Genomic DNA, 25,226 nt, shown 5'->3' with positions numbered 1-25,226 from the left:
TTTATATCATTCAGAAATCACGTGAAAGAGTGAAAAGAAAGGGAATTCCAGACAGGGCCTTCAAGCCCGACGGTTACAGAGGCCCAGGGGCATCTTTCAGTAGATAACCCCAATCCCTGAGCCCAGTCTCCCGCTCCACGCCTCCCTTATCCACAACACACGCATACGTCACCTCCCCACCACGCGTCCCCCGGATCACCGTCCGCCGGCGCCGACAGCCAAGATCCAACGGCCGATGCCCCCACCCCCGCTCGGAAAATCCCGTGCAGCCCGGTCCAGATGCCCCCAAAGGAACGTTGCGTGGCGCACGACCCCCGTGCGAGGCGCACGGACTCCACCCGGACCCTATTAAACCCGGCTCTGGGCCGGCCGTTTCGAGTCCGTCGTCGTGTAGCTCTCTCACCGCGTTAGGCTAGTTCCTTCCTTCCACACCACTAACCCCAACCACCGCCACCTAATCGTCGTCCACCTCCCTGCGCCGCGAGCGCGATCTCGTCCCAGATCCGCCCAATCGCGCGCGGATCGATCCTTCCGCCGCCTCCCTCCGGCCCAGCGGGTGGTTTTCTCGGAGATTCCCGCTGGTTGTGGCGGTCGATTTGGTGAGTTGGGGGGCCTGGAGGCTGGAGCTGGCATACGCGCGCTGATTTGAGGGTTTTCATTTGGGAGAGGGTTTGATTGATCGCTGGTGGTGCCGATGCAGTGTCTGCTCGCGGTTCCCTGTGGGTCTGGTTTGGAACGGAGGAGAGAAGCGTGGAGGTGATCGTGTGAGGAGGGACGCCATCAGTGCTCTGTCTGGGGCTCGATCTGTTCGTCGGCTCTAGATCTGGAAGGTATCCACCAGTAGATCCATGTCTCTGTTTTTTATGTTTTGATTTGGCGACCTGTACACTTGAAGCAACCATTTCTGCACTATGATTCACTGCGTTGCCCATTACATCCTCAAATTTCGATTTCTGCTCAGATTTTGTTAGTGCTTCCTTGTTCTGCCATTAAAATGTAGTGTCTGATATGCTTATGTGTTTGATTTTCCCCCCCTTTTGGCACTAGGGCTTAAGCTGTCTCAGTCAGAGCATCTGCACCTCGACCCATGGAGACTCTTGTCATCTCGGAGCAGCGCGGCCACCAGCTCCACCACGCCCCTGGTCGCCGGAAGAAGGCATCATCAGCGTCGCCCCATTTCTCCTCGCCACAGCCCGTGCGCGGCTTCCAAGCCGGCAACTGCCGCGCCTTCCACTCCGGCATCACCATTGGCATCCTGCCGTCCCCTCCCGCACCTGGGGTGGCACGGACCCGCTCCTCCCCTGAGCCTAAGACACCGAAGCAGCAGCTGCGCCACGGGAAAAAGCGCAGCAGAGCAATCTCTATAAGCCCTTCGACATCCCCTCCCTCTCGCCCTGAGCTCTGGGCTGGTCCAGCGTTCTCCAACTCACCACCTCCCAGCTCTCTGCCGATACCCAAGTTCTCCCTCCACCAGAAGCGTAGCGTCTCACTTGAGTTTCCACCTGCTGACCGGTCCGACGAAGAAGAGGTGCCTGTGCATGCCAAGTCAGCACCTTCCTCTCCGACTGCCAGCTCAGCTGTTAGCTTCTTTAGTGGTAATGATGCTGCCATTGCGACAGAGAATCTGAGGAGGATCCTTCACTTGAAAATTGAGGATCACTGAATGGCGGGTCAGCAGTTCTGTGTACATAGGTTAAGGTCTGTATAGGGTAGCTGAGAATAACCACCGTGCACCTGACGGTGGTTGTTCATCAACAGGAGTGCTGTAGGTGGTTAGCAAGCACAGCTAGAAGGTTAGGCAGTATGAAACTGCAGTGAAGGATGTGGTGGTGGTTGAGATTGGTGGAGATGCATGAGGCCACTGCAGTTTATGAGTCACCTTTATAGCTTACCTTGTAGTCACCTTTTAGTATCCAATGTTCCTTTTAGGTGTTGGTTTTTAGGCATTAGATAGTCATTTGCATCCTTGGTACCCATCATTGACCAGTAGCAATAGCCTACATAATCCTTGCTTCTGTAGTTCATGTCAGGCAGGGCATGTAGGTTAGTACTGTTCAAGTTTTAGATAACTGCAGCTTAGACCATGCCATATGTGTAGTCATCTGTAGGATGGCTGCATCTCATTAAACTTGCATTCTGTCTCGCGTTGCATCCTCCTGACTGACTCACCTCCCTTCATAACATCTCCTTGTGTTCTGCAAAGCGCGCGAGGATCTCCACTCTCTGGCACTTCTGTTTTTTGGAAGGAAGATGCTGAGAGGAGTTGTTATGAAGTCCCAATTCAATGTTCATGTTCCTCCTCCTCCATGTGTCTCAACTAACTTTATCTACTCCTTTGTTTCCTCAGTTCTTTGCATCTCTAGCATGCCAAATTGCATTCCCCTGCCATTTTGTATCTTTGCTTCCCAGAGTTGCATGTAGTGTTGCTTCTGCCTTTGTTTAGGCATCCTTTCTACCTCCTTGCCTGTTCATGTTCTTGGAGCATGCCCAGGATTCTAGTCTCCTTCATATGTTCTCATAAAGGGCTTCATATGCTGGAGATCTGCAAGTGCCCAAACTGTCAAACCTGAATATGGTAACAATCTGTTTCCCTTTACCCACTATCATATATATAATGATATAATCTCATGCTTGTGCTAATGTGATGTCTGGTCTTGTTGTGCTGCAGGTTTGCTTATCCAATGCACTTCATGGTACCATGCCCGCAGTCCAGAATTTACCAAATGTCTATCGCTTAGTTATCTGTTTTCTTCATAGCCCAGTATTGTGCCAGACAGTTGGTTGGCTAGTTGTTTGTGGTAATGTCTTAATGTTATGACTCGTATACGATGTCGGTGTTGTTTCATATGGATGCTGTGGCATTCTGTTGCTTTCTACTTAATAACTACTTTAATGTTATACCTTCATGTGAATTTTGGTCCTGTTTCTATGTCTCGTCTGAAGTTTTATTTTATGGCATCGAATTTCCTACAAGACTCTGGTGGTGGATCCATCCTGTCCTACGTTCGGTCATTGTACCTCACAGCTTTCTTGTGGTCTTAATCATTGAGTGACAGTGATGTCTTTTTGAGGATTTATCAGCATATCGTAATGCATGATGATGGCACTTTGTGTTGGGAAGATTATTGATTCTGACCATACAATTTGACCGGGACATTGAAGATCCCTTGCTGCCACTTTGTTCTGTTATCTGTTTTTGGTGTAACTCGTATTCACTTCCTGTTGGTTCAGAGTTGTTGAGATGGGATTAGTTTAATTTTGGAGCTCGTTGAAGAGCTTTTAGTTGCCTGCACGATAGCTGTTTGACTTCTGTTCCGGCTATTATGGTTGGCGGCTCTGTGTGCTCCATTTTCCCTTCCTTCACCGCCCACATGTTCGATCCCACGAGCAATCCTGCTGTGTGATTCCAGTTTATGCATATCCCTTGACTGGACATTCATCATCCTCTCGGCAAGTTGGGCTTGCTGATGGGAACGCCAGCTCTGCATATTGCTTTGCTTGCAGTTGCAGTCCCCACCTGCAAGATTACGCGTTAGGTTGTCATCATATGACGTGTTTGGTGTTCCGGAATGACAACTGAAAGGTGCCAACACGAAGGTACGCAAAACTGGTTGCACTCAAGATTAGCCCACGGACGTGACCTGGCGAGCGACAGCCGACAGGGGTGGGTGCCAATTTGCCATGGCTTGAACAAGGCATAGCGTCGGGAGAGGCGATGGTGAATCGTCAGAAGTCCACAGCGGCAAAGGTAGCTGAAGGTGAGTTCCATTCAACTGGCCATCGATTGCTAGATCACTGGGAGCATGGCATCTGAACTGCTGCAGACCTCAGCTGTCGCTGCAGCCAGCAGTGTCCTGCATCACGTCGATTAGTTACAATCATAGGGCTGCCCGTCCGAATTATTCATCGGGTGGCGCCAAGCTAACGACCGGCAGGAATCCTGCTCGACCGGCACCTCTCACTGTTCGCACGGCTTATCATCATTTCCGAGCGAGGCATCTTCCACCGTACATGCTGGTATCGTGGGTGTTAAATTTTAGCATCTGTCACAACGGAGTATTAAACATAATCTAATTACAAAACTAATTGCATAGATGGAGTCTAATTCGCGAGATGAATTTATTAAGTCTAATTAGCCCATGATTTGACAATGTGGTGCTACATTAACTATTTGCTAATGATGGAGTAATTAGCCTTAATATATTCGTCTCGCGAATTAGACTCCATTTGTGCAATTAGTTTTGTAATTAGCTCATATTTAATCTTTCTAATTAGCATTCGAACATCCGATGGAATCCCTTCGTATCCAACATCCGGCAACGACGATGCTACAAGCCCTGCATGCTTCTAGAACGGAATGGAGTGGTTAGCTGAGTCTAAGCAACTGCTTTGGCCAAGGTTAGTATAGGCAAAGATCAGTGTGGTCAGTGTAGTAGCTAGTAGGGAGAAGATGGAAAGGACACAGAACAGGACAGGTGCAGCTAGCAGCTGCAAGCCTGAAATGCAGCCGTGAAAGAGACATATCACATCCATCCTCCATTCCAATTTCTTTTAAATTTTAGTGTTCTCGATGATTGTGACTAAGCATGCATGCATGCATGAGCATGAGGCACCTTTCAGAGACAAATGGCAAGCCCACAGTCACCAGATAGATACGAGAACGAGAGAGAGCCAGAAATGGTCATCTTACCCTCTCTCACTGAAAGAAATATGCATTGCAGGAGCACTATTTTCTGCTCCGTGAAAATCATACACGTACTTTACTAGTTTTTGCTTATTGAAACAGTGCTGTAGTCTGAAGCCCTGAAGAATGTACGGACGCCTTCCAATCCTAAGACTCCAATTGCTAACGACGGCACTGATGACTTAGCTAAGATCTACTAGTAGCGTTCTAGCTTAGCTTACAACACCTACGGATATCACTAACACGCCAAAACCGCCGTGCCATTTCCTTCCACATAGTGCTAGCTTACTTGCACAGATAATGGCGTGTTCATCTTGTTCGGCTGTTCGTCTTCTTCAAGACTCGCTAGACGACGCTCTGATCGGATCGACGCCGCGTCGCGCAATGCGATGCAGAACGCAGCGCCGTCACTTGGAGCACCTCCGCAGCATCTGCCGCATGCCGTCGGCGACCCGGAACGCGGGGCTCCGCCGGCACTTGCCGCAGAAGGCCATGTGGTCCCTGAGCGCCTCCTCCAGCCCCGCCGCGCCGGCGGCGCCAGCGCCAGCGCCAGGGCCCCTCGGCTTCGTCGCCGTCGTGCCCCTCGCCGCCTCGTCCCGCACCGCCTCCGAGCAGAGGCCGCAGAGCCACCGCCCGCCGAAGGCGGCGCGCACGCCCAGGATGTAATCACGGGTGCAGTCCTCTACCAGGCCGCAGCACTCGCACTTGGCGCACTCTACTGCTGCCTCCATGGCCGGGCCGGCGAGGTGAGGTGAAGCTGGAGCTGGAAGAGAGCTTGATCAGGATCGGAGCAGGGGGTGGAGCTGTGGTTAGTGGTTGCGAGAGGCCGGGTGCTGTATTTAAGCAGTTTGAGAGGTTGTCACTGCATGTTGATGCTGCACTGCTGCAGTGAGACACAGTGAGGAACCAGGGGAGGGTGTTTGTCTGCAGTGTTACAGTTACAGGGGCTTTACAAATTTTACAGCTCTGGAATTTTACCGTGATGCGTCAGTTAAAATGTGTTGTGTGTTCTGCTTCAGATGAGAGTGAGCTTAGTGAAGTTTACTTGGAGGTGCTACTGTACTATCGTCCATGCTGTGGATTGCACCTGCTCTTTGCCTTGGCATCTGATAAAAACGTTATGATTGGCTCACCTGTGGTTGTGGAAGTCCATTGTTTTAAGAATACAGAGGAGGACTGTGTATCTTTGTAATAGGTAGAGAACTTGGGGAAAATCTTGCAGAGGTAGTCTGATGAATAATGCATTCTGTTAGCTTTGAGAGGTAGCAATGTTACTTGTGAAAGATATACTTGGCATTCTGAAGAGGACCGGTTTGCTAGGAATATTTCGAAGTTCTACAAGATACTGCTGGGGATTCCAGCACTAAGAGGTAGGAAAGCAGAAGCGCCAAGGATCTTATCTTGGCGATTCTTATTCTCCACAAGCTCCATAAAACTTTGAACCGAAATCTTAAACAACAGCTTAGTTACTGTCGACCTAGGACCACCCGGCGGCAGAATCTCTTCGTCGCTTGTGCTAGATTTCAGTCACTGTTCGTGATACGACACGCCTGGCCTTGTCGGATCGGTTGTTACGTGGTCGACTCACACTAATGATCCTCCCCTCCCGTGATTTAGTTTGCCATGAACACGCAATTGCTCAACTGCTACCACGCCAAGTGTTCTTGGGGCAGGATCAGTTCCTCTTGGACCTGCATCAGCTACTCTCCAACAACTCAACACAGAGGCCAGGCCAACCCAAACCCTAGTGCCTCATTTGCATACTGGCCATTAGTGTAGGACCCTACGATATGCCAAGTGCTGCAATTTTTGGGGGAGACCTGCTTGGACCATGTGGCATAACCACATGTATGCCATTCGGTCCAGTAGCTTCAAGTGTATATGACAATGCATGTCTGTACCGAGCTGCAGATTTATGAGCTGCAAAGGTTGGTGGTACAACTTGTTGATCCAAAACCCTTCCCTGCTGTCCGTATGCACAGCTGGGGTTTTTGGTCCATGGCTTGTGAGAATGGGAACACCAGCTGTCATACGTGTACAACCAATGGCTTATTGTCCTAGGATCAAGAAGCAGTTGTACCATGAAGAAGTACACCTATTGCCACTTCTTCTCTACAGATCCCTCGCCCTTTGTCTCTTCCTCATGTGGTATCCCACCAACAGCAATGCATCATTAAGCTTATGGTGAAACACTTTGAAACAAAGTTGACCAAGTTTTAAGCAAAGTTTCATGTCAGACATCCCATGCTAATTATTCAGAGCTTCAATTTGCTCGTTCTTACCTAAACAAACTGCGAAGTCGCAGAAATGGATGGGAGAAAGGACATTGCAGGCATTGTTGCTGAAAGCATGCAGCATCTGTAACTGCAATTGCATTACAAATCTGACCCTTCTGAGCTCCGGAGCCCCATACTACTAATAACAAGACAATGCTTGATAAGCTGACATGATATTCTCTTACCATTATGAAACTGTCTGGAGACTGCGATGGACAGCCTCAATTATGCTGTTTACAAGTGAGCGTTTGTTGCCCGTCCTCTATCAGAACACAACCCGTGGATGCCAAGTTCTACCGGATACTGATTGCGCTGCGATCCTCCCACATGATCGCCACATGCACATGTCCGGCTAGCTCCCTGTGAATTATAACCTCAGTTAACCTGCAACTCGTTTGTGAATTAGGAGAGAACACCTTAGTTTGTTGAAACGGCTGAAATGATAAACCAGACGCCGATTTGATGTGTTAATTTTTTGTTTGTGTGTTTTACCGGGCCGAGAACCTGGCTGGGCCGAGAAAGTTATTCTGGGCCTTGCGAAAGAAGCGCGTCCGTCCGGCAGCCCAAACGAGCGTTAAATGGACGGACAACCAACAGAATGACACCAGCAAAATAACGACACCATTTGCAAGCAGCAGGACAAGTCGAACAGGACAGAAGGTCCTGTCATGTCGCCAACATCAGGTGGACGGCCTAAACGCACAGATGCAAGCAGTTCACTCACTACAACAATTGTCCAGTGGTAAGTCGACTGAACACTGAAGGCTTGGTGCAAGGGATATCCTTCCTGGAAGTTTAGTTCTTTCACAGGGACAGGGTCATCAGCCTCATTTATTCTGCCAATGGCCCCTAGGACGGGCGATTGCAGGTCTGATCAGTCTAGTCCCAGCCTGATGCTGGGATGCCTGAAATGTCGCACCAACCAGGAGGGAAGGTGTACTTCGCCGGGTACGCATCATGGACCTGGTCGTCATTGGTCGAGCACTGGTCGTTGGGCTGCACGTCTCCCTGCTCAGCCCCTTCCTTGACGCGCTGCTTCGGCATCTCCTCCTCAGGGTCTGCTTCGGCGTTGTTGAATGGCTGGTTCTCATCCTCGGGCAACTCCTCGGACCATTTCGTTCTGTTGTTGGTAGCAGCAGATTTAGCATCATTGTCACCTCTGTAACCGGAGTCAGATGGTTCTTGGTTGCAGTTGTAACTGGTAGCTTCTTGGTTGCAGTTGTAACTGGTAGCTTCTTGGTTGTAGTCCCACCCAGCAGGTCCACCTTGGTCTTCGTCGTACTTGGTTTCGTCTGAATAAGAATAAGACTCAGGTGGTGGAAGTGGGCATCCTTGGTAAGAACCATTATCTGCACAGTATCGCAGGAGCCTATCCCAGTGCCGATCCTACAGTTACATTTGTTAGTTTGGCAAATAATACAAAACGGTGCATGATATGGGACTACAGTAGGGATATAATGATACAGCAGTACTACCTTGGTGATGATGTGTGGGTTTCCAACAATGACGAGCAACGATTTTGCACGAGTGATTGCAACGTTGAACCTTTTATAGTTGCTCAAGAATCCCAGGTTGAAGAATTTGTCAAACTCGTTATGCTTTACAGTTGACCTGACTGTAGAGATGATTATTACTTCCCTCTCTTGGCCCTGGAATTGTTCGACACTTCCAACTTTCAAGTCTGGCATTTCAAATGCCTCTAGGGCTTTCTTTATCTTGGCAACTTGCTGACGGTATGGAGTGATTACTCCTATATCAGCTTCACTAACAGTACCACCCTTTGTAAGGTTTCTGATGATACTTACTACTTTACTGACTTCAATTCTATTGAACCATGATGGATTGGTGCCTTCCCTCTCATCACATCCTTGGATTCCAACAAAAAGAACAGGGAAGGACTTGTTAGGAAGGCCAATGCAATCGTAAGCAGGTGATGCCTCATCTTCTTTACAGGCGATCAGTTCACCCCCATAGAAAAGCTCTGATGGTAGCTCTAAGATTGCAGGATGGCACCGATAATTCCTCACCAGTTTTGTTACATAGTTAGGATTCCCTGTTTCGTACGGCTCGAAGTCAAAAAGCAGCCTTTGCAGATATGATATCCCCAGACCATCTTTCTCCGCTTGCTTAGAATAAACCACCGGCCCTAATTGCATCGGATCTCCTGCTAACACAACTACAGTGTTTCTTCCACACAACCCTGACAAAGGAACCATCGCCTCTGGTTCAGAGGCTTGACCAGCCTCATCCAAGAAAATGTGTGTGAAATGCCCTCGGCGAATACCCTCAGCCAGCAGCAGAGATGAGCTCATGTAGGTCGATATAACTATCTTGTACTGCAGCAATGCTTGCAATGGAGGGCACTTGAATACCCGATCTTCAAAGAAGCAAAACCGGATAAAATCCGAATTGACATCCTCATATTGACGGCTCTGAGCATTTAGCCTAAAGATGTCACTTGGGCGGATCAGATAGCTAGCAAGGAGGAGTTTTTCCAGTACATGGTCAGCTGCAGTATTGGAAGCAGCACAAATGAGAATATGTGCCTTCTTCTTGGCTGTATAAAGCTGCAAAATAGCCTCTATAATGGTCATGGTCTTGCCAGTTCCTGGAGGTCCATATATCACATATGGTGGAACACCTCTGCAGCCAAGTATCATTGCAACAGCATCAGCTTGCTCGGTATTTATATGTGGATTCAGAGGCTTAAATGGCCACCTTTTCAAAGCTCTACAAGGTGATTGGCAAGGAAATAAAATGTCAGGTCCCAAAAACTCTGCTTCATGAATCGATTTGTATAGCCTTCTCATGTTCACTCTGTTATATGTGAAGCTAACATGGTACTGGTTCCTGTCATGGTGATTAAGGTGGAACTGGTTGTCAAATTGTAAAAATATCTCATCAGCTTCAACCTTGTGAATGAAACCCTGGAGAACAAACCACAATATCATTACTCACTGAGAGCATATGAACCTATATAAGAATGCCCAAAAAAGTATTTGACTGCCAAGGAAATGGGACTAACTTGGTAAGGCCGAGAATCATTCCTAGCATATCTAGCAACTATGAAATCTCCTTGGACTAATGATGGCCTTCGTTCTGCCAAACCAGGGACCTCAAGAGACAAAAAGTTCCTACCCCTCCTTCTCATTGAGACACCCTCCATGTCATATGCTCTCATCTCCTCCTGCAAATGGGCATCTGAAGTTAGCAAACCAGGACAAAGCTTAAAACTTTATACTACTACAGGTGTTGAAATACCTCTAAATTAAGTTCTTCCATGACTAAAAGAGTGCTGAAAAATTGTGCATAGTTTATCATGCTCAACTCTTCGGATAGGACATCAGGTCTCTGTTTACTTTCAATGAGCTCTCGGATATGTGCAGGTATTGCAAACTGGGGAAGCTTATATTTGAATCCTTGAGCGTGTTGCCGAGTCGGACGGCAACCTGGCACAATTGGAGCAGGCTCAAATTTCTTATTTTGACCGCGTCTCCTGGAATAAGGTTCTTCTGACAATAAGGCCTTAGAGATATTGTCATCTGCCAATAGAAAAGCCACACGCTCAATCTTCTCATCACCAATATCAACATGCACGATTGATGTGTGCAAACCAATATCTTTTGGCATACAAGAAAGCCAAATTGTAAGGGTATGTCCAGGCAAAAGTGAACGGTCTTCCACTGAGGTCAAACCAAGAAAATCCTGCTTTGCCTCCTCGTTAGCATCATTTAGTGGTGGTCTCATCATTGATAACACATAGCTGTTTTCCGGATTTGAAGAGAATATTCTTACACTCCACAAAGTTACAGATTCAGAAGAGGTATTCTCAATGCTGATGGTGTCAGTCGATGTTTCTCCAACAAGGACAGATTTTGGTTTGCCATCCTCAAAAGGGAAAGGAACTGTAACAATCACAGGACCATCTTCAGATGCATAATCTTGAAGAGTGTCATCATTTTGGTAATCCATGAATTCTACTTCTGGTTTCTCACCAGCCACTGAAAATTCATCATCTGAATAATTCTTCAGATAAGTCCCCATCTTGAATCCTGAGGATTAAAAAAGTTTTACAACAGATTACAACAAGTTCTATAGACCAAAAGTGTTATTCACAGTGGAGTTCGAAAACGAAAAACATTCTAAACACGTGAAGACCCTTTCCCCCATGTACGGTAAGGATAACAAGCATACAAACTGATGTTGCAACCAAAGACCAAATACAATATAATCTCTGTGAATAACTATGGGAAGGAGAAAAGTGTTCGATGGCTTCATGTTTTACTTTCAGAGGAACAGCTGGAAAGAGAGGAAGAGACGGACCTTCCAACAAGTATCAAAGTAACCACAGGATGTGGCCTACCTAATTAAGGAAGACATCCAGCAATATACAAATATCATTGGGCTTCCAGTACTTCCAAGCGTCCTGGACAGCAGGAGGTTTTTGTCTTTCTTTTTGCATTGTATTTTTTTGTTGTTTTCTTTGTGTGGTAGCTTTTCCATTTTCAGCTCCAGTTGTGGTGTGTTAGCTTGCTCTCCATGCGTGGAGATGTTTTCCTGTAGTTGTCGTGCACCTCGTGTTGAGGTGAGGGCATAGTCGTTTGTTTGGTTCAGTCTTGTCGAGTCGGAAGTCATTTGTATTCTCCCTCTTTTCTTTTCTCTCATCTAATAAATCTTGCAGCAAAGATCTTGATATCCTTTCGGGGGAAAACTACGGGAAGGAGACACAGTGATATTCAAACCTGTGGCTATCACCCAGCCACTGAGCGGTTCCCAGATCTATGTATTTTAAGAATTGCTGTTATGTTGTGCTCCCTTAAGTTACTGCATCCCTAGATAGAAATTTCCCCTTCATGCCAACTATACAGAGGCAATTTGCCACTGCATTACTACAATTTCCTTCTTCATGCACATCTTAAATGATGAAACAATTAAGCATTTAGACATATCACTCTATCCCTAAAGAAATCACTCTACATATCCCAAATCGTCCATTACTGATTCCCCCGAAGAAGGAAAAAGAGAAAGACAAGATCCTTCACAGGTTGGGAAGTGCTTAAACTCTACATGATTATTATAACAAACTGTAAAAGGAGACATGACTCGCACTATGTGGCCATCACCCAGCCCTGGCAGGTTCACAGATCTATGCATTTTAAGCGTGCTGTTTTGTTGAGCTTTTCTGCATCCCAATACCCCCCCCCCCCCCCCCCCCCCCCCCCCCCCCCACCACCCAACAAAAGAAAAAAGAGTTTCTGCATCCCCAAAATAATAAATAAAAAAGTCGCCTTCACACCAACTATTCAGAGGCAATTTTCTGTTACTTCAATTTCCTTCTTTGCGCATGACTTAAATGATGAGACAACCAAGCAATTAGACATATCAGAGGTAAAGTAGCCATTCTATATCCCACCCACACAAACTAGTCACGAGGCAATTTGTCACTACATTACTCCAACTTCTTTGACTTAAATGATGAAGCAACTATGCAATTAGACATCAGAGCTCCAAGTAATCCATTCTACATATCCCCCAATTGGTCCAAACTGATTGTCCCTCTCCGTGAAACAAGGGCAAGAATTTTCACAGGTTCGCAAGGCTTAACACTAATAATCAATCAAGAGAATAACCCGCTTGGGTGCCTTTACACTGACCAAACCCTAACATAATCCCTTCTCCTGCCCCCTACCGCAGCATAGAAAGATGGTTTACGATGATCGGATCAACAAACTACAGGATCACATCGCAATTTCTACAGTTCTTCAAAGGAAAATCAACGAATCTCTATACCTCCCGGGTTTCCACAGTAGTCCCCTTGAAATTCGGAACAAAAACAAATCGCAATGCGGCACTAATCAAGAGGGGAAAGAAGCATCACCCGTCTCCCGAGGGAACCACCAGTGAGGTGCCCAAGAACCGGGCGCCGGCGAGACGATAAGAGAGGCAGTAACCGCAGATGGATTGTCACCGCCGCCCCCACGAGGTTGGTGTTGGCAGGGGCAAGCCTGAGGGGGGTTTTAGGGGAGGAGCACTGGACTGACTGGATGGCCTGTTCCGTGGGTGCCTATCTCCCTTGATTCTCTGCGTTGGTGATGGCTCTAATGGAGGGACTCAGAGAATCAAGGGAGAGAGTACCATCATGAAACCGGCATTGATTCTCTGCGTTCTTCCGCAGACGCAGAAGCTGCAACTCCAGGATGCGAATCTTTGTGGGCCTTAAAAGCGAACTCGGCATGGGTGGGGTTCGAACGCCACAGTTTCCGGATCAGCTTTTGATAATACCTTCGTATTAAAATATTTGATAAATAACTTTTGATTACAAGGTTTGATCATTCATCTTATTTAAAAGTTATACAAGTAATATTTATTTTATTTATAACTTATTTTATCATTAAAGGCATTTTAACAATAACTTTTGTGTATGCTTCTAATAAATTTTTAAATAAGACGAATGGTCCAACGTTACGAGGAAAATCACCAAAAGTAAATATTTCAATAGGGAGTTTCCTCCAACTTTTACCAACAATCTTTAAAGGCTGAGGGAGGCTGTTTAAAATTTGGCATACTTGATTTATATTCATTATGGAATTTCAGTTACCTAAAAAGATAGAATTTGCAAGTTTCCTTAAATTTGAAAATGGCAAATGATGTAGCTCAGTAAGTAGGTAGGATATCAAACGCAGACCTGAGCTATAATTACAAAGATTTGAACCTGTAAAATTTATAACAGTTTTACTCCTTAAATGCTTGATTTTTAGCTATTTCTCAATCACATATACCTACACTAAAACTTGAATTAGGGGGATTGGGAATTTGGGTTAGGGGTTACCTGTGGCCTTCAGGTACAAAGGGTCCCAGGGTGCTGGTTGATCGCGGAGCGGAGGTGGTGAGGGTGCTGCTAGAATCGAGCGGTGGGGGATCCTTAGTGGGTGGCAGATGCAGTAGGGAAGTATGAGCCAAACGAATTAGCATTGGGCAGCGGCGGAGGTAGTCGAGGCCGTTAGAGTCAGGTAAGAGGTGCTGGTGAGCGTCGCGTCAGGCCAGTTGTGTGAGAAGACATGGAGGTAGAAGAGAGTGACGAGGGAGAGAAAGGGAAAATCCAGGTATAGATTTAAAGGTTGTAAACCATTTGATATAAATACAGCTCCCGTCACGTAGCTACCGTCCTTTTTTCCCTTTACCATTCGTTGGCTCATTGGTTACTATTTGGTGGCATTTTACTAGTTTTATTTATTCGGCTCCGATTTTTTGGGAGGAAATACAAGTCCGAACTTGTAATGAGCGATAATTTGCGACCTGTTAGCTTCAGCTTATCAGCCAGCTATCAGCTACCGAATAGTGTTTTTCTTTCAAGTTTTTCAACCGGCTTATAATTCCAACCGAAGAGATCATTGCCTGATATCTTTTGTAGGCAATTGTTTCGTATATGGGTTTGTTCGTGGTGGTTGTGTTCGGCCGAAGATCCCGCCGCAACGCAGCAGAGGCCGCCGTCAGGCCGCAGCGCGCACGGCACTGGCCGACCCGCGCGTGTAAGCCAGTGGGCCGTGGCCCAGTGCCCGCCGGTGCCGTCCACTGTTGCCATGTTCGTTGCAGCTAGATCCATGGGCTCTCCGCGCTCTCGGATGGCAACAGTGAACGACCCGCCGCCTCACAGCTCCGAGTGAGGGGAGAACGTGTACGTCATGAGAGAAAAGGAGGGGTCCGATTTGCATGTGGCGCCCGCCGGCGATCGAGAGGTGATCTTGATGCCCAGCGGATCGGAGTGCCGGCCGACCAAGTACATGCACGCTTCTTAGGCCGGCCGGCCTTGGGGACGATGTGACCGTTGGCGTTATCTTGTTGCATTGCTCCGTGTGTGGTTCTCTGGAAGGTAGCGGTAAAAAGACTCCACCAACCATACCATCAACAAGTACCATGCATCTTCACCGCAAGTACATGTACTCTTCTTCCTGTAGTGCCCCCAAAGGCCCCAACTGCACACAATACCCTGAACGCTACTCGCGTACTACACGCGACAGGCGACGCCGACCGAGTGAGCCATCGACATGATCGGCGAGTCCCGTACGTGTCGACTACAAGTAGAAGTGTAGCCGGGCGCCCGGCCGGTGCACTGACACGCATGCATGGTCGAAAGAGTTGGACGACTAGATCACAACAAGTCGTAACTTCTGAAGCAGCATGCATGCATCGATGTTTGTCTAGACACGATGGCACTGCTACTACACTTGCACGGTGCATGCATGTTCCATGCCGTTGTCGTCTGTGGAGTGTGGATGAGTCAGCGTGCATGCATGCAAGGAAGTGAAAGTGAAGGGACTAGAGCGAGGGAGGAGTGACTGAGGCCGGCCGGGTATGTAGGGTTGTGGCCTCTCTTCTGAGTTCTGACAGCTTCTGCCCTACGCAAAAAATGCCCAAAAGGAAAAGGGGTACTAGTATGTAGCTGGGGGAGAGATTCTCTTCCCCACCCGGCTAGCTCATTTCCAATCCAACCGTCTTTTCTCCTGCAGCTGCTGCAGTCCTCTTCCCAAAGCCAAAGGGCGATGTGTAGTGCTGTGTTCAACTTGAATGCCGGCCGATGCCCCCATGCATGCCCAAAGTTCTGCGGCAGATGCTCTGCGGCCCATCTCTTCGGTTTTCCCCTGCAGGTTGATCGTTGCGCTTTCTTCTCAACTTTAAATTTGGCCTCAAATTGAAAAATGCAAAAAATCACAAATACAAACTAGTTCTATACATTGTTTTCACCTCGATATACAATGCACGTACATACATAGGTCAATCTGCTAAATCTCAGTTAATCTTGCCAAGCTGTACCCTATATTTGCCCACATCAAAAACCCTACCTTCCCTCTCTCTCTTTTTACAGTCTTGTCTCTTCATGCTGCATGGTGGTGTTTATAGAATTATCACCCGCGCACAAGCACAACCTTGCATGATTGCAGCACGTCGCGGTAACACATGCATATGCATGAACCCTTGCTTGAATGGCACGTATGATCAGTGCATGACGGGACAATGCGAGGCCACTCTTGAATCTTCCATCGTCGTGCTCTCATGCAAGCACTTCTGAATGATGATAGCCATCGAGCTTTAGACTTTAAGCAGGAACGAACCTGTGCTTCCCCCCATGCACGCAGAGATTGTTCGATGCAAAAGTGCACTGTCCATTTGCTATTTCCTCGTCGATCGATCCTGTTCGGTTTTTTCCTTCTCTATATCACTGCTGATAGGTTCTTTGTAATCTTCTGCGCAAGAACCCATAACATGCTGTACTACATCCAGGTCGTGGAGCTGAGCTGAATAGCTGATTGCTTAGCACACGTCATAGAGTAAATAAAGGCTGTGCATTCTTTGCTAATTCTGGAGCGAATGAATTGCTTGCTCTGTCGTGACGAACACTCTCCTGCACTGCACAGTAGCAGTAGAGGTACGTGGTGGAAATGATGGCCATGGTTTTCTGGGTCCTGGGAAGCGAGAGCGATGACATCAGCCACCATCATCATCATGCGCTCCTCGAGATCCGAGCCGCATCAACGGTGACAGCCGGCAGTTGATGCTTCTTGCACGTTGCTGCCACAATGTTGTGATGAGTATCCATCCATGTCTGTCTCCGTACCTACCCTACCCAGGATTATCCATTTCCTTCTCTCCTCTTCAACAAAATTGAAAATTTTACCACATACATTTGTTCGAAAAGAGATTTGAAATTTTCATAATTTTAGCATACATGTTCTTAACCTCAACGAGTTTAAATGGTTGGCCATGTATGCGCGCGCGCACACACACTTGCATTGTTGCATGCTGCAAAAAGAGCGGCATGCAGTCTAGTCATGGATGATGCATGAGGCACTGTTTCAGCGGCCGATCCAATGATTAGCCGGCCCGGGACGCAACACAATCACCCCAGGGATGCATGCAGAATCCGATCGTCGTCGAGTGGGAGAAATCCGGCCGGGATCATGAGCCTTCTTGACGACCATTTGCATTGTTTGGGTTGGTCCCATGCAAAAATCCGTCCGTCTCCCCGCTCTTCTTCACCGCGCGGGAAGGCATGAATACCCTCTGGCTCTAGGGCCAGCTCCTTCTCCCTCCCACCGTCGTGTCCTCTCATGCATAGCATATGCTTTTCCACCAATCACCTCAACGCCCAAAGGGCGCCATGGCACAGCCATTTTGCTCCATGCTCATGGAGATTCTTTTATTCCCAGACCTCAATTGTTACATTCACCCGGCACATGAACACACACATATATGCTATAGCTCCTACATGGACGTGGCCCCACGTAAACAAAAACTTTATACTATGAAAGTAGCCAGCACTGCACAGTTATTTACTGAAATGTTAGCTAAGACAGATCATTGACAGGTAACTTGCTTGGTTAACAGTTCCGACACCTTGATAGACAGCAGCTTAGGTTTGGTGGAAGTGGAATTTACAGTTGTTTCAGATCCACACCGCCGCACAAAAGAAGGTGAAAGATGGCTGTCATTTCCTCCCAACTCGCTCTCCTTTTGAGGCTAGGCGCAGTAAGAGTTAGCTAGGTTTATCTTCTGTTAAGGGCTAACACACCAATCAAGAATAACTGTATTGTAAAAAGTGATCAGGTTCTTCGGCAGGAAATGAGGTTAAAGCGGCCTAGAACTCTGCATTTCCCCTGTTGAAACATTGGGGTCAGAACGTTGTGATCTGTTAGTTACTTGTTGTCAACCGCAACCAGCCCCTTTTTTTCAGTGGACAAAGATTGCTTCAGGAGAGCAGTATCTGTTAATAAAAAACGATTTCATCTTCAGTAACTCGACAGATACAACAGTGCCTCAAATTTGAGTTCTTCTGCAGTTCAACACTTGATGCCAAAGACTGAATCACACTACATGCGAGGTCCAATGGGAACGGTCTGCACCACTGAAGCATGTTCAGGCTGCACTCAATCTGACCATCATGCAGTGCACACCAACCTGTAGCCAAATCATTCCATGCTAGACCTCATCACGGCGTGCTCTTGCACTTGCAAAGTTGCAATACAAACGAAAAAGAATATCACAGGTGGCTCTGCAGGTTCCAGTAGCATTTTTTTTTACCCCTAGCCCCCCCTGCCAGGAACAGTGAAAAGAGGGGTAGAACACATTTTCCTGCAGGGCGACGGCTGGTGAAAATGTGACAGGTAGCCTTTTTGTCAGCTCAACTGATCCAGACGATGCTCATAAAACAAAAACATGGCAATGATGGCCCACACATCCTTTTTTCCATCCATGGAAATGATACGAGCGATGCAGGCGTTCATGGGCCTTTTTTACAGCTTTAATATAACCAGAGAAGTAAACTATGCAAAGGACTGCTTGTCGTTATTGTCTGAAAATGTTGCCCTACAATGTACAGGTTAAAAAAGAAGCATATATCTAGTGCACGCTTGCCGCTGCTGTCAGTAGTATCTTTGCTGTGACCAAAGTCTTCTGAGCTTATGATTGAATATCGTACTGTCTGCCCCAAAAACGAACGGTTTTGCTGTAAGTCAGTGAACCACGCCCCTTGTTGCAGTATGTAACTTTTGTTCAGAGTTCAGAGAACATGGCCCTCACCTGCAAAAGAGAGAGGAAATAGGCTTGAGTGACTCGTCAGACCTCTCACTCATGCACCAGAAATGTAGCTCTGCTTACATGAAACTGATCATACTCGTACCTTGTCTCGATTACTTAAATATTGCATACCATCCGAGCACTTCTGAAGATGCCCAATGTGCAGGTCTTCCATTTTACTAAATTCAGCCAGTTCTTGGTTGCTGAGCGAATCAACTGTACTGATCATGATATATGGATAGCGCTTACTGACTATCAGAAGCTGAAGCTTAGGTCCAATAAATTTTGGATCTTCATCCACAATACAACCTGACATTGTAAATTATCAGTGCATTAATGCCACATATACATTTCAAGTAAGAACCCAAATCCTCTCCAAAGCCTACCTTTTCATCGCTAGTTGTAGGATTCAACATTCAGAGGATCCTGAAGACTGAAATCCTTGAACTCTTTCAGTAGAAGTTTAAGTCGGTGTATCCGTAGGGGTTGATGTCAGTGTATCCATATGAGTAAGGCAGCAGTTCTTCAATGTCCAGTTGAGAACTTGAGCAACTCATCTTTTGGATCCGGCTATGATTGATTGATTCCACTTCTGCACTGAAGACGCTGTAGACTGGCCTATGGTCCGAAAAGCGAGATTCACCTCGTACATATGACAGTTGACCAAGGCCTCTTCCATACCATAAGATACGGTCGCACCTGCAGGGCAATATTACTGAATTTACTTGACTGTACAAAATCCGGCAAAAAAATTGGCACTAAATTCTACAGCTAAAATACCATGCTGGAGTTCTCCTCTTTTCCTTCTGGTTCATGTCATCTCCGGCGTACTTGTCAGAATTGTTCGAGTACTTGTATGTTGGGGGGAAATATATATTCCCCTCACTCCACCCAACAAATACTCGTCCACCTCTTTGCTCGATCCTTAGCTGAAAGTTCCAAGTTTTCATGTCTTTGAGATCATAGAATATTTCGAAATAATTTTAATAATGAAAACAATTGCTCTTTTGCTTTTGCCAAGCTACCAGAAATCTTGTAACATGATAAAGTAAAAGAACGACAAGACTAAAGGCACTGAGTTGCCTGTGGAACAAGAATTTTACTGCTTTCTGGAGCTTCAACGCTACACACACGCATACATTGTGCTCAAGAAGGGTTACCAAGCTCTCACCTGATCTTTCTCCAGCAATGCTTTCCAATTGCGCATCTCCACAAGGGCCTTCACTGACCGATAGGAAAGCGCAATTCGGTAGTTTAGGTCCCCGAGCCAGATGATTCGACTGCAAAGAAAGGAAAAACAAGGGACCCAAAGTTACAAATGTATATGGAACAAACTCCATAAGTCCACTGTAAGGTTCTTTGCTTACTCATGCTCGAAGATGGTTTCTGGTGAACGCTCATACTGCCCATAGACCATTGGAAACCTGGTCTTTCTGATGATTTCCAGTACATCAGAGTTCCTGCGCAGCTCATCACCTTCCTTCTGTCCTGAAGTCAGGTGGCTGCAGACGAAGCAGAAGCTTGTTTGGTGCAATGACATGCTAATCGAAATTGAACCCTGGAAAACAAATTCTTTACCATTGAATATTTAAGCTAGCAAGATTTCTTGTTTGTGATCAAGTCATATAAGGTAGACTGGAAAAGCAATAAAATTCACGTGATCAAGTAGTACTAGAATACTATGACTAACCTTATTCCCAAGGTAGCCCATCAGTCCTCTCCCAACACAAGAAACCTTCAGATTTCTTATGTCATCCCTTATGTCTTTCCGAGCCCAAATCATCAGAAACAATCCCACCATTTGTTTGCTTGCCACCAGACAGTATCTGAACATCCAGTCACCACAAAAATGATTCACTAAACTAAATATCATGACTTTAGCTTCAGGAATGAAAACTTCGAAATTAAAACTTACCTAGTATGACCAGCTCGTCTCTGACTGTCTTCCAGAGAGGATGTATTACCATATCCATATGACATTGGTGAATACACTGTACTCGGTGACTCTCCGGTATTATTTTCATCATCTGATGATCCACCCCACCGGCAGGTGTTCTCATAGTCACTAGGCCTATGGCCATAGATTGCTCTGTCACAGACACTGTACCGACGTTCCAGCCTTGGCTGGGGAGCAAGAATGTCGCCCTCCATCCTCAAACTCCGGCTAAGCCCAGCCTGGAAAGACCGACGATGAAAGAATGGTGCATTGTTCTGCCTCGACGACAAACCCTCAAAGTCGTCATCTATCTCCACCACTGGGTTAGGTGCCGGAGACGGTGTCCGGAAGCTCCCATTGCCACTAGTGCCTGGCAAATTGTTCAGTGTCCTCCTGACCAGTGACACCCACCTCCTTGCTGGGCCATTGTCCTCTGTCCCAAGAACGTTACCAGCATTCAGCGGGACGATTTCTTGAAACCTAAACACAACAGCGTTGACAGAATCAGTATTATCTTACTTGTAAGCACTGTCACAAGAATTCAGATACTAACACAGAGGTGTATCAACTATCAAGTACCCGAGGACATAGATGTCGGCAGGAGGTGCAGCATGGAGCCAGTCCTCAAGACTCATGTTATTTGGTGGGGAACGGCCACCAACATTCCATGTAGCAACAAATATCCTACTTCAAGAACAAGAGGAGTTATTTACGGTCCAAATATGGGATTGGGTATGAGCACTAACATTGCAATGCAGAAGTGTACCTATAGTCCAATGTCACTGTAGCTTCAGCGGCGTCAAGGTCAATCTTGCCCCGCCTCGAGTGCCCATTGCTCCTTCTTGAGGACCTCTCTGAATCAATATGCCACGCGGCAAAGGAAACAATTCAGAAATGTGTCCATTGAGATAACAAAGATGAAGCCTTTGGTAGTTGCTCACCTGTCTTGCTCTTCTTGACTGTGCTAGGCTCCCTCCTGGTGAAGCTGCTGCCCCTCCACTCATCATCGCCCCCTCCTGCAATCGAACCAGGAAACCATCGATCAGGCAAGAGCTGGTAACGAGCTTGGGAAAACTGGAAAGTTGGGAGCTTTCTGCAAGTGGCAAGAAAAGAGAAACAAGACAAGGACAGACGAGAAGATGAAGAAACAACAAAACTGATCTTCAGGAGACAGAGAAAGACATGGCGAGCTCACTGTTGGAGCAATGGGGAGCAATCAGGCCCACTGATAGAAACACACACAGCGAACTCACAGAAATACGCACCTGTCCTCCCAACCGCAGCTACATCGTCGGCATGGAAATCATGGGCCTTGCTCCTGATGTTGAACCACTTCCTCACCAAGCTCTTGGACCACGAGAGCTGCAAGTCACAGCAACACATCAAGGGGAAGCACGGAGGAACAAAACAAAACAATTAATTTCAGAACGCAGAGCTCAGTGAAGGTCCTGGAATGGAAGATACCCTGCTCTTCTTGGTGGTGTTGCTGCCATCTCTCATTGTTGCTCGGGGGAACACTCATGCAGCCGAAGAGACTGTTGCTTGCTGCAAAAATGGACAGCCGAAGCAGGTAGAAGAAGCCAGGCAGAGGCAGAGACAACTGTTTGTTTTCTATAAACAAAGCTTGTGATTTGATGGACAGAGAGAGGGAGGGAGGGAGGGAGAGAGATGAGAGAATTGAGGATGAGAACAAAATCTGGATTCTGTTTGGAGGAAAGAGCCCGGTAACACCAATGTCCTAACTGCCTCCTGAAGCAAAGGAAGAAGAACAAAATGTGATGCTATGCTACCACTAGTCTAAGCTTTCACAGGGCTTCTTGTGTGTCTCTGTATGTTTATGTGAGCGTGTGTGTGAAGGGAGGGAGGAAGAGCCAGAAGGTAAAGTTGGAGGAAGGGAGGAGGGAGAGACTGGACTGGAGGGCTCTGTCTATCTCCTTCAAAAACCTGGGTCTTTGGAGGTGAAATTGTGAGTAGCCTAAATACATGTGAGGCTGGGAGAGAATAAAGTGTGGAGGAATCTTAGGATTGACAGTCCCTGCTTTTATGCTGGTCTTGCAAAACCAATGAGGGTAATACGTAGAACTGTAGAAGGGCAAACAATGCATACAGGCACAGTACCCTTCCATGGAAAAGTACTGCAGTATTTAGCATGTGACGACTCCATGAAGCAAAAAGGACCACTTACTCAACCACCTTGCTATTGGCATACTGTACTGCACTCATTTAACTCCTAAAATTTACACCAAATATGTACACAATTTTTTTAAAAAAAATCTTTAATGCGCTCGGCCACAAAATTTTATATAAAATAAAATAAATTTATTTCTCCCAAAAGGAAAGAACTCCTAACAGCAGTGCATGTAATGCCAGCTATTTCAAATATGTAGCGTCACTTATGGTATTCTGGAGGCTCACCCCTAAAAAGGATATTGTGTGCAGCAGTGTACTAGTGCTGCAGTGCTGGCGTGTACCTTTGATCCCTCTCCCTCCACTGCCCACTCACTCGTCACTCGTCAGGCACCACAGCAGAGAAAGAAACCAAGAGCGGTTGGGGAGGAGCAGAAAAGATAAAGTCAGGAGAGGAGAGGCTGCTCACGCTTCACAGAGACCCTCCCTGCTTTTCTCCCTTCCAAGGCGTTTTTCCCTGTGTTTTTCGGCAGCCGATATGACACGGCCCCCTATTTCGTTTGTTTTTCCTTGTTCCTTTCTTTTGATATGCTTTGGTACTTCGGCTCGAGGAGATTGGTCTTTCCCTCTTTGGCCTGCTGGATCTTGTGTCCCTGACTCCCCTGTACGGCTAGGAGAGTGTGAGTTGGAATTCCAGACGCTTTTCATTCAAGGTGCTCTTCTTAGCAGTTCACATGGAAAATTTTTGTTAGCTCAATGCGAATAAATGGGCAGCATTTACCTGGGTCTTCACGGGTACAAATGTCAGGAGGCTACTTGGAATGAAGGTACCAGTCACAGCCACATGGATGTTGGAGGACTCTTGTTCCGCGGGTACCTGGGTCACGGTGCGTGCCTTTTTGAGTTTTGAGAGCGACCCTGGAATCTGAATGGAGGTGATTGCACATTAGTCCCTACTTCCTAGATTTCACTGGGAATGTTGGCTTGTCAGCACCTTCAGTCCAAGCGATTCACTCTTCTTTTCATGTGCCCAAGAATCAAGTGCGTGTCGTCTTGGTAAAAGAAAACAAAAAAAAAGGGAGAGCACTTAATTTCTTTTCTGATCCTTCCTTTCTTTCCTAAGAACCAGTGACTGACCAAATCAGATCGAGATTGAAAGAAATGAATGAACTGAATAAAATACAATCCTCTTGACGCAAAATCGCCACACCTATATGCTACATCTGTTTTGGTACTACCACCCTCTTTGTAAAAATGCTAGCACTATAGAGTATAGCCTACAGCATTACGGCAAACTTTTATTTTGTGAGACTGTTTATAGTCGTGGTACTTGGCAAAGAGATAACACCTGGGACCAACTTTCCACCGGGTAATAAGTCAGCTTCAACGTACTTACCAAAGGACGCAGACTGGGGGGGCTCTCAGTACGGACATGGAAGATAAGGGAGCTGATCTCACCAGTGAAACAGCCGGAGGTTGATTCTTCTGTGCCATTTTGACTGACAAGGTTTGGGTGTCACCTTGGATGGGAGTTACCTACCCCATTCACATGTTCTTTCTTCGTACACTGCCAAAACAGTCATTATATTGTTTCAGTGCAGGTAACAACCGCCGTGAGGCTTACTTGTAGGGGGAAAAACATTCAGGACAGTGCATGGCCACGTATCATGAATTTCGGCAAAAAAAGCAGTAATTCTTTTTTTATTTTGTTCATACATATGGTAGTAGATCAAATTTAGCACAGTAGTTTCTTGAAAACTGACCATGATATCAACCAGTAAGGAATTGCCTTGAGAAGAGGACAGCAAAAATGTTCCTGCCAATCACGTGACATCCATTCTCAATGATCATCTGCTCAGATAGCAGGACGGTCTTACCAGAAGTGGCCAATCCGTCTGAACTCCGAGCCAGCCAATAATTAACAATTAGCATCATAATCCTGGAACCAAGAGATTACGACCAGGGTTACCTCCGTCAAAAGCCGAGCAAAGCCCCATCCTTTCTGCTTAGTTTATCCAGAATTCCCACGGGTGTATGGCAGCTCAGAGAAAGTAGACCTGAGTAGGAGCAGATTTGTTATTGATCTCTCTGTTCCAAGTTCATACTGATCATGAGTTAAATAGCATGCTGCCAACAGGATACTTACTGCCCCAATCATGGCCAAGCAAACAACTTTTGTCTTTAACAACTGCACACACACTAGATTCATATGTACAATGCGGTGTAGTATATACCAATGCTATATCTACATGCCTACAAGCCAGGTAGGCAGATACATATGGCAAGCTGAATTCATGGTCCCACTGTCATAGAAATATTGCACGAGTGGGTGGAAAAGATAGTCAGTTTTTAAATGATCACTTAGGACAGCTCTAAGCATTGGTACAATCTGTGATTAGAATAGTGCCTAGGTTGATTAATCAATCAAAAAGTACATTCTTGGCTAGTTGTTGTGGATATTTCCTCCCTTCCCCAAGACAGGGCCAATCTTCTTGAGTTGAGAGCAGACTTGACCAAGAATAAGAACATATGGGAACTACTAGCCCTGCAAGCTGTGCATCTGATTGGTAGCCCCACTCAGCATATTATAATGTTAGAGAACTCCGAGCCTTGTGTTCAAACTTGAAACAGC

General features: G+C 46.6%; 4 protein-coding genes across 5 annotated transcripts; 1 reads left to right on the top strand and 3 right to left on the bottom strand.

Annotated features, from left to right (window-relative positions):
- The first annotated feature begins 367 nt into the window (after positions 1 to 367).
- On the top strand, positions 368 to 2,921 carry LOC117839027 (uncharacterized). Its single transcript, XM_034719257.2, has 4 exons — positions 368 to 599; positions 701 to 830; positions 1,048 to 2,575; positions 2,669 to 2,921. Exon 3 carries the CDS (start codon positions 1,088 to 1,090, stop codon positions 1,661 to 1,663), a length of 576 nt encoding a protein of 191 aa, XP_034575148.1. The 5' UTR covers positions 368 to 599; positions 701 to 830; positions 1,048 to 1,087; the 3' UTR covers positions 1,664 to 2,575; positions 2,669 to 2,921.
- Positions 2,922 to 4,696: 1,775 nt separating this feature from the next.
- On the bottom strand, positions 4,697 to 5,576 carry LOC117839028 (uncharacterized). Its single transcript, XM_034719259.2, has one exon. The coding sequence runs from the start codon at positions 5,413 to 5,415 to the stop codon at positions 5,092 to 5,094; it is 324 nt and encodes a 107-aa protein (XP_034575150.1). The 5' UTR covers positions 5,416 to 5,576; the 3' UTR covers positions 4,697 to 5,091.
- Positions 5,577 to 7,559: 1,983 nt separating this feature from the next.
- LOC117836007 (probable RNA helicase SDE3) lies at positions 7,560 to 13,159 on the bottom strand. Its single transcript, XM_034715353.2, has 5 exons — positions 12,839 to 13,159; positions 10,222 to 11,012; positions 9,986 to 10,147; positions 8,436 to 9,887; positions 7,560 to 8,346 (listed from the first exon to the last, which is right to left on the bottom strand). Exons 2-5 carry the CDS (start codon positions 11,002 to 11,004, stop codon positions 7,840 to 7,842), a joined length of 2,904 nt encoding a protein of 967 aa, XP_034571244.1. The 5' UTR covers positions 11,005 to 11,012; positions 12,839 to 13,159; the 3' UTR covers positions 7,560 to 7,839.
- A 5,013-nt stretch (positions 13,160 to 18,172) lies between these two features.
- Positions 18,173 to 22,712, bottom strand: LOC117836009 (type I inositol polyphosphate 5-phosphatase 4). Of its 2 annotated transcripts, none has more exons than XM_034715355.2 (13): positions 21,932 to 22,712; positions 21,733 to 21,829; positions 21,409 to 21,483; positions 21,234 to 21,321; positions 21,047 to 21,154; positions 20,447 to 20,947; positions 20,222 to 20,357; positions 19,899 to 20,089; positions 19,703 to 19,811; positions 19,312 to 19,460; positions 18,918 to 19,230; positions 18,635 to 18,840; positions 18,173 to 18,534 (listed from the first exon to the last, which is right to left on the bottom strand). In XM_034715355.2, exons 1-11 carry the CDS (start codon positions 21,965 to 21,967, stop codon positions 18,984 to 18,986), a joined length of 1,737 nt encoding a protein of 578 aa, XP_034571246.1. In that variant the 5' UTR covers positions 21,968 to 22,712; the 3' UTR covers positions 18,173 to 18,534; positions 18,635 to 18,840; positions 18,918 to 18,983. The 2 variants fall into 2 exon arrangements, with proteins under 2 accessions (XP_034571246.1, XP_034571247.1); XM_034715356.2 differs by having other exon boundaries at positions 21,047 to 21,151; positions 21,932 to 22,711.
- Positions 22,713 to 25,226: the final 2,514 nt, after the last annotated feature.

This window comes from Setaria viridis, chromosome 9 (genome assembly GCF_005286985.2).
Source record: "Setaria viridis chromosome 9, Setaria_viridis_v4.0, whole genome shotgun sequence".
Taxonomy (NCBI): domain Eukaryota; kingdom Viridiplantae; phylum Streptophyta; class Magnoliopsida; order Poales; family Poaceae; genus Setaria; species Setaria viridis.
This window is presented reverse-complemented; position numbering and strand designations above follow the sequence as displayed.